This window comes from Garra rufa, chromosome 5, assembly GCF_049309525.1.
Source record: "Garra rufa chromosome 5, GarRuf1.0, whole genome shotgun sequence".
In the NCBI taxonomy this organism is placed as follows: Eukaryota; Metazoa; Chordata; class Actinopteri; order Cypriniformes; family Cyprinidae; genus Garra; species Garra rufa.
In genome coordinates this window covers 53378066-53387122 of record NC_133365.1, presented here as the reverse complement: position 1 = coordinate 53387122, position 9057 = coordinate 53378066, and the positions used below count along the sequence as shown (strand labels likewise).

The following is a 9057-nucleotide window of genomic DNA, read 5'->3' as shown; positions in this document are numbered from 1 at the left end:
TTAGTGAGATGGAGTCTTAAGGGAGCTGGCCTACTTCTGCATTTCAGCTGACAGTTTGCGTGCACACGCATCTGATTCCTCCAATCAAACCTTCACTACCCATATCGCTCATATCACTACCCATATGTGACCCTGGACCACAAAACCAGTCATAAGGTAAAATTTTACAAAACTGAGATGTATACATCATATGAAAGCTCAATAAATAAGCTTTCTATTGATGTATGGTTTGTTAGGATAGGACAATATTTGGCCGAGATACATCTATTTGAAAATCTGGAATCTGAGGGTGCAAAAAAATCAAAATACTGAGAAAATCACCTTTAAAATTGTCCAAATTAAGCTCTTAACAATGCATATTACTAATCAGAAATTACATTTTGATATATTTACAATAGGAATTTTACAAAAAATCTTAATGAAACATGATCTTTACTTAATTTCCTAATGATTTTTGGCATAAAAGAAAAAACAATAATTTTGACCCATACCATGTATTTTTGGCTATTGCTACAAATATACCCCAGCGACTTAAGACTGGTTTTGTGGTCCAGGGTCACATATAAGATCGGACTGTTCTTTGGCTCAGAAACTGACAGTTGGCAATATAAGGAATGAATGCATGCAAAGATGAAAGCGGCAATAGATGGGTAAGAATGTAAAGCTTTTCAGAAGATCAGTGAAACCTACAGAGCAAATAATGACAAACAATTTCCTTCAGCTTAATGCCACTGGTTTATGCCAATGATGCTATGTCAGGCCACTTAAACTACACAAGGACAAGGTCTCAGTTGTTTCCGCATATAAACCTGGTGGTATACAGTGCCTTGCAAAAGTATTCATACCCCTTCATCTTTGTCACATTTTGTTTTGTTGCAGCATTATGTTAAACTGCTTAAAATTTGTTTTCCCCCACATCAATTTACACTCCATACACCATAATAATGACAAAGCAAAAAACTGATTTTCAAATTTTACAAATTTATTAAAAATAAAACACTGAAATAAGTACATTGCATAAGTATTCATACCCTTAACTATGTACTAAGTACATAGTTGAAGCTCCTTTACAGCCTCAAGTCTTTTTGGGTATGATGTGATCTGCATTTGGCAATTATCTGCCATTCTTAGCCTCACCTTTTCACCTCTCAAGCTCTGTCAGCTTGGATGGGGGCTGGCAGACATTTTCTAGAGTCCTAGTTGTTCCAATCGTCTTCCATAATGGATAATGCTTCTTTCAACCTTCAATGCAGCACATTTTTTCTGAACTCTTCCCTAGATCATGGCCTTAACACAAGTCTGTCACTGAGCTCTACAGGCAGTTATCTTGACCTCAGGACTTGGTTTTTGCTCTGATATGCATTTTCAGCTGTTAGACCTTTTCTTAAAGGTGTGTGCCTTTCTAAATCAAACTCATTCAAATGAATTTGCCACAGTTTAACTCCACTCCAAGTGTAGTAACATCTAGAAGCAATATGAATGCTCCTGAGCTAAATTTCGAGTGTCCCAGAAAGGGTATGAACACTTATGCAATGGGATCAGTTTTTTTTTCTAATAAATTTGCAAAGTTGTTACAAACCTGTTTTGTGCTTTGTCATAATGGTGTATGAGATGTAGATTGATGTGGGGAAAAAAGTAATTTAAAGCAGTTTAACATAATGCTGCAACAAAACAAAATGTGAAAAAAATGAAGGGGTGTGAATACTTTTGCAAGGCACTGTATGAGCATTTTAACCTCAACTTAAATTCATCCAGACTTTGTAGCCTAAAATTTATCAAGATGCACAGACATTTTTATGCATGCATATTTGTACTGTACCTATCCGAACAAATGGGAAAATAATTAATTGCTTTTATAACGTGTCATCCTTTTAATATACAAAATGAACATAAAATGAATTAAAGTTGGTAAATCTAAAATTACATAAACAGCACATTGCACTTTCAGTGGTCTGTTCACTCCTGTACTAAAGCAATCCCTGTTCAATACAGCTCATCAGCAAGCAGTAGTTTAAAACACTTTACAGGGTTAAAATGTCTGTCATTTGCTCACCACAAATGTGCAAAGTATAATATTAACATGAGGACTTTCCTAACAATGCCGAAACTTGCATACAGATGCTATTTCAGTAGATGAAGCTTACATGCATGACTACACTATCAAATGGATTGTGCATAAAACATTTCAAACAATGTCTATTACTTATTAAAAGGGTTTCTACCAGATTCCATCTCATCCCTGCTATTTTAAGGCACCTCTTACAGTTACAGTCAATACCCATATTGATTTTATGTTTAAATTCATGAAAGATATGACAAAATTGTTTCCTGTTGTGTAAGATATATATGACTTGGCATCTCACTTATATAATAAGCAAGTCCTCTCAGAATTTGCATGTTTTGTCTGATTTTAAATCGTGGAATTCTTCAGAATTGATCAAATGTGGCAACATATAATAATCAATAATTGTGATCAGACAGATGCATGCCAGATAATACAGACCAGAGATGTTTATTCCCATTTCTATCATGAGGATATTCAGGCATACAGCTCATGATAGGAAAGCTTTTATTACAGTCATTTAAAACATTACATAATGCCTCGCAGTACAAAACCCAAAGAGACCAATCTGAAGACACTCCCTGCTGTTCTACTGGCTGAGATGACTGATGTAAGGAAACCATGTTGTTACGCTTCCTGCAGTTAAACAGCATGGTGATGTCTGGTGAAATCTATCTGTATGATAAAGTCAAAATTAAGCCTTTTTTCTCATTTTCGAATGAAATAGGATATCCTTAAATTTATCCATCAGGAATTGATGTAAAGAAGTTTTCCAAATGAGAATGGAGTCAGATTGTTTTTTTTTTTTGTTAAAAAGCTGCAATATTGCAACCTAAAACAATGGCTGAAAAGCTACAGTTTTGGACTAGCTAAAATGCACAAGGTGACATAATCAGAAACAAAGTTTCAGGCAATGTATTGCATTCTGATTAAAAATATGAAAACAAACATTATTTGACTGTGTCTGAATGTAAATCTTTGCTAGTGGTTTAAAACTGCACGCGCAAGCTTTTAAAGCTTTTGAAGAAATGTCATAGTCATTATTCACCTCAAAATCAAAAGAAAAAAGCCATTTTTTGATTAAACGCCATCCATATTAGGACATAATTAAACACATACAAATAATTCAAGTAAAACGAATGCAACCAGGATTTACATGTAAACGAAATTATAGATGTTCTTTAACATTTTGGTTATTAAAAAAGGCTTAATTCTTCTTTAATTTAGCATTGAAAGTTTTTGATTTATGGGTGAAAATATGAGCATGTTTTCTAAAGATTGGTTGTGATTTACAAGTAAAAGGAGGATAAGAAAGTGAGTAGACAAGGATGAAAAAGAGTGATGTAAAAAATGAGATGGGAATGCAATATGGCAATCCATCCTCCTCCTACCTGCAGTTTACAAAGACTAGAAGTATCAAGATATTAATATGAAACCTGCTGAAGAAAACAAACACAAAGTACCATTTGATCTGCCTGTGTGTGTGTGTGTGTGTGTGTGTGTGTGTGTGTGTGTGTGTGTGTGTGTGTGTGTGTGTGTGTGTGTGTGTGTGTGTGTATTGTAGTGCTCAGGGTTTCTTTGTTGTGCTGGCAGTCACTGCGCTCCCTGTGTTAACAGGGATGTTGATTTCAGAGCCCTGGATGGCAGGTTTGGGCAGAGGAGCTTCAATGGTCAGGACGCCCTCAGGAGACAGAGACGAGGTGATCTTCTCAGAGTCGACACCAGAGGGCAGACTGCAACACAAGACAATCACATCACATTCAGGAAATCACAGCTCCAGACAAAAGGTCACAAAAGGTCAGCTTTAGACAGGCATCACATCAAGTTTTAAATCTCTTTGACTCATCTAGAGAATATTTTTGCATGTATTTCTTTAGGTCTAAAACCTCTAAATTAAAATAAAACAAGAACTATTTGAGTATGTTCTACAAAAGATGCTATTCCAGTTTTTCTACTTTAATATTTCATGTTCAACCAAATGTGTAACGTGCTGTTTTGTTATTAAAAAATGTAGGTTTACTCACAATTTCTAAGTGAAATTTGTTTCTAAACTTAATTTTGTCATTAAGTATCTGCCATTACTTATACAGATTTTGCAATGAATGCAAAAAAAGCAAAAATGCCATTAAAGAAATGGTTTTTAAAAAATGCAATTAAATACAATTTTAGTTTTTCAACTTCAAAATTTCTAGTTTAATTCTAATTTTGTCATTAAAAAGTATCTGCCATCACTTACACAGATTTTGCAATGAATGCAAAAAAGGGAATGCAATTAAATACAATCTCAGTTTTTCCACATCAATATTTCTTTTAATTCTATTTTTGTCATTAAAGTATCTGCCATCACTTTTTTTGCAATGAATGCAAAAAAATGCAAATATGCTATTTTTAAAAAATATATAAAAAATGCTATTAAATACAATTTTTAAATTAAAGTTTTTCCACTTTAAAATTTCATTTAATTCTAATTTTAGTCATTAAATTATCTTAATTCAAAAAAAATCGAAAAATGCAATTTAAAGATTATAAAAAAATATAATTAAATAGTTTTAGTTTTTCAATTTTAAAATTTCTTGTTTAATTCAGTGTTTAACTGGCCATTTCCTTGTACTTGTGAAATGTACTAGCAATTTCTGAGTGAAAATTTATTTCAGTGCATTTTTTAAAAGTACCAGCTATCACTTACACAAAATGTTCAATGAATGCAAAAAAAATAAATAAACTTACATTTTTTCTACTTCTAAAATTTCTTGTTTAATTTAATGTGTCATTGGCCATTTCTTTGTACTTCTGAAATGTATTCATAATTTCTGAGTCTGCCATACACTCGCATAAAAATATTTTGGAAGTTCAATTCAATGCTCTTGAAACCGAAGAGAAATTGACCACAGGTCCACGGAGAGTTTCAGCTTTTTCTAAAACAGATGTGAAATGTTATGTGATGCATGAATCATTGTTAAGAGCCGTTATCTTCCCTCCATCCCACCCTCTTAGTATTCTCAGGACACTGTGACTCTTGATCCTCCCTATCAAGTGTGCTTCAACTGCAGATCTCTGAAGCATCTCAGTACTTACGTGTATTTCCTGGTGAAACATCTGGACACAAAGCCATGTTCATCCTTCCTCTCTTCATGCTTGCCTGCACGCATACAGATCAGATGTGAACAAACACATGGAAAAGAAAAAACACAAATGAAATATCAGATTTGTTAAAACAGCAATGAGTAAATTAAAGTGAGAAGCTTATATTTGCAGTTATAATCTGGTTATATTTGCAGTTGTGATTAGTTTCACACATCTTTGCAGCTGGTTGAGATAATAATAACAGTTAAGCACAACGTTGACTGATGTTTGCCTCTAATGTGTCATGTTTAGGTTTCCTCTCTCTCTTAACCACTTCTTGAATGTGTAACTCAACATTTAACCTCGCCGTCCTTTGACTCTAAACTCTGGCTGACACCCGGCCGGGTAACCCAGCACCTGCTCTGTTTGTTTAGACAACATGACTGAAACCTCAGAAGACCCTCATCATCTGATAGACGGCCACACAGTGATGGATGTGATATGAGTGTCATTAAAAGAGTGCAGTCTAGGGTGTATTACTTCACAATATCCACATGAAACACTCCCTGTTTCACCATTTCACTTCTGATCTATTGCAGTTCCAACTGATATAAAAGTAAAAATGTAAGATAGAAAAAAGATGATGTTATATATAAAATAGCACAAAGCCGAGAACTTATTGTAAGTCTCAAGCTCTGGGCTCTGCATTCTGCACAAGCTGTTTTAACTGCATTGTGCTCTGGTTATGTAACATCTCAGGAATTTGTCAGGAAAATCAGCTCCCACCCTACACAAGATAAAAGTTCTCCCAGCATATGCTTGTTATTCAGCAGCCTTTTGTTTACTTCACTCTCGACCACCTCACTTCCTTAGGAAAGCCCATATCTTCCACATAAAGAAAAACATGCTTTGGTATATCATAATTATGAAATAAGACGTTAAAATACTGACACTGAAAGTCAAAATTACAAGAAATCATAATTATGAGACAAAAAGTTGAAATTATAGCATACTAAGACATTATGAGATAAAACTCAATTAGGACAAAAATTTAAAATTATGAGGTAAAGACATAACTGACACAAAAGTCACAATTATGTGACATTTATGAGACAAAGTCGTCGTTATAAAATAAAAATTTAAAATACACAAAAAGACTAAATTATAATTATGAGATAAGTTAAAATACTGACACAAAAAGTCAAAATTATGAGCTGCTAATTCAAAATTATGAGATAAAAAGTTGAAATTATGACATACTGTCATTATGAGATAAAACTCAATTGTGACAAAAAAGTATTAAAATTATGAGGTAAGGAAGTCATACTGAAACAAAAAGCTAAAATGATGAGATATGAAGTCATAATTACAAGATAAAAAGTTAAAATACTGACACAAAAAGTCTAAATTATGATACTAAGTCATAATTATGAGATAAACGTTAAAGTATTAACAAAGCACAAAAAGTCAAAATTATAAGATACTAAGTCATAATTATGAGACAAAAAGTTGAAATTATGACTTACTGTCATTATGAGATAAAACTCAATTGTGAAAAAAAATTTAAATCATGAGGTAAAAGTCATAATTGACACAAATAGGCAAAATTATGAGATAAAAGTTAAAATACTAACACTATGAAATATGAAGTCATAATTATGACATAAAAGTTATTTTTTAAATGACGATATTTTAAATTAAATTCGTTATTTTAAATTATGATTTACTGTTATTATGAGATAAAATCATGAGGTAAAAGTCATAATTATGAGATAAAAAGTTAAAATACTGATACAAAAAGTCAATATTATGAGATACTAGGCCTAAATCATAATTATAAGATTAAGAGCTAAAATGATGACACACTAAGTAAGTCATCATTATGAGATAAAACTCAATTATGACAAATAGATAAAATCAAGTCATAATTGACAAAAAAATTATAAGAAGTTATGAAATAAAAATTATTGAATCATTATGAAATTATGAGATACTAAGTCATATCTACGAGATAAAGGAGTTAAAATATTCACTCAAAAAGTCAACATTATGAGATACTAAGTCATAGTTATGAGATATAAAATCGAATAAAAACTAAAGAAGTCAAAATGCTGACAGACTTGTCAAATTGTAATACTGTCATAATTAGAAGAAACTCAATTATGACAAAAAGTTATGAGATACAAAGTCATACTTTTGATATGAGTTGGTAATATGATAAAAGTCGAAATTCTAAGATAAAAAAGTTCTGAAACAAAGCTGAAGTTTTTACATGAAAAGTTTAAATTATAATGTGACATACTAAATTATAATTATGACATTAAAGGTCATGACAGTCAAATCTTACGTCATACTTATGAATTTTATTTCATAGTTTTGACTTTTTTTATTATAATTTAGATTGTTTTATATATATCTCATATAAATGTGTATGTCGTAATTATGATTTTTCTTATAGAGTAAAAATGGGCTTCCATTGCTCCTGGACATTTCCCTTCCAAAAAAAAAACAACAACAACTAAGCAAATCAGCTCTAATTTACTTCCTAAAAGTGAAATATGAACTTTTATAGTAGTTTTTAAAAACTACAGTTCCCGCAAAAAGAATCTGGACACTGTTTTATGCTATTAAACACATCAAGATCTGTTCTCCTCAGCAAAAGGTTTACTTTTCTGCATCGTTCGAAGTCTCATTGTGTTTGAATCAACTGGTGTTTTGGTGACTCTATGAATCAGTTCACACAAGTGTTAAGAATCGCTTTAACTAGCAACATCGTCCACTAACTAACCACAAACAAACAAAATAGTGACCATCTTCAACACTACATCTATTACTTTAGCATGTCAAACTGAACAAGCCTATTTTTGTGAAATGCATATTTCTTTACAATAAATAACACTTGTTTTTACTCTTGAATCGACTTCATTTTCTAAATGAAAATTCTTTTTGGTCTAAATGCTGAAATTATGAAGCAAAGTGCTTACCAGTGATCTCCACCACCCCATCTTTGGTCTTCACCGTCAGCTCCTCTGGGGAGAAGTGATTGACATCCAGGCTGATCTTCCAGGCGTCCCCCATCTGCTTTATCTCAGACATTCCTGAGCTCAACTGTCGGGAAAGGGCCCGGCCGTAAGTCGGGGGATGCATCATGGTTGCGGGGGGTGAGATGGGCATCTGGGCCATCGGGCTCTGCATTAAGGAGGCCATTTCTGGAAATCCGAAGGACCGAATGTATCCAGGCCAGTGTGTGCTGGGGAAGGTGGGCATCTCCTCGGACAGGGCCGGCATCCCGAAGGTTTGATCGAAGAGCCGGCTTCCCTGGTACCAGTCGCGGAAAGGGTCCCAGGACGGGCCGTGCATGAAGGTGAAGGGAATGCGTCTCTCGGCCATGGCTGAAGTTTGTTCTTGCTCTGAAAGTTTTCCAGCAAGTGCTGCGTCCTGTTTGGGAGAGCTGAGATTTATAAGAAAGCATAGCCGACACTCCCCTTTCCACACTAATGTGACGCCCCCTCCCATCCAGATATTTATAGAAGTGACTAGAATGTCTATTCACGGACGGCCTCGCATGAGAATGGAATCCAAGGCAAAGGCCTTCCCAAAGTCGGCACCGTTCCTTTCCTGGATGGTTGATTTTGACCAACTGTCTCACAAACACATTCTGTTGTCGTGACACAGCAGCAGAGGAATTCGGAGATCGTTGTAAAGCACACAGAGCGAGTCAGCAGAAACCCTTCTGATAACACAAGAATACAGCAGGTGACCAAACATATGTGTGCTAATTTACAGGAGGAACACACAGAACACTAAACAGACGGAGAAATGAAAATACAAACAGGGTTGCACTGGAAAACACTCAATTTTGTACTTTTTATGTAGTTATCTAGTCAACTTCAGTAGGAGTAGGAAGACTATATAATATTGATGAGAATAAT

At 34.0% G+C, this 9057-nt stretch overlaps 1 protein-coding gene across 1 annotated transcript; it reads right to left on the bottom strand.

Annotated features, from left to right (window-relative positions):
* Positions 1–2511: 2511 nt before the first annotated feature.
* LOC141335401 (heat shock protein beta-1-like) lies at positions 2512–8573 on the bottom strand. Its single transcript, XM_073840850.1, has 3 exons — positions 8110–8573; positions 5138–5201; positions 2512–3795 (listed from the first exon to the last, which is right to left on the bottom strand). The coding sequence occupies exons 1-3, from the start codon at positions 8513–8515 to the stop codon at positions 3630–3632; spliced, it is 636 nt and encodes a 211-aa protein (XP_073696951.1). The 5' UTR covers positions 8516–8573; the 3' UTR covers positions 2512–3629.
* Positions 8574–9057: the final 484 nt, after the last annotated feature.

Bases quoted from the DNA above. Each gene is read 5' to 3' on its own strand.
- LOC141335401 (XM_073840850.1), bottom strand. From the start codon at position 8,515: ATGGCCGAGAGACGCATTCCCTTCACCTTCATGCACGGCCCGTCCTGG. The intron at 5,202-8,109 runs GTAAGCACTTTG...GTATGCGTGCAG, and splicing joins TGGGGTGGTGGAGATCACTG to GCAAGCATGAAGAGAGGAAG. The intron at 3,796-5,137 runs GTAAGTACTGAG...CTTGTGTTGCAG, and splicing joins TGTTTCACCAGGAAATACAC to TCTGCCCTCTGGTGTCGACT.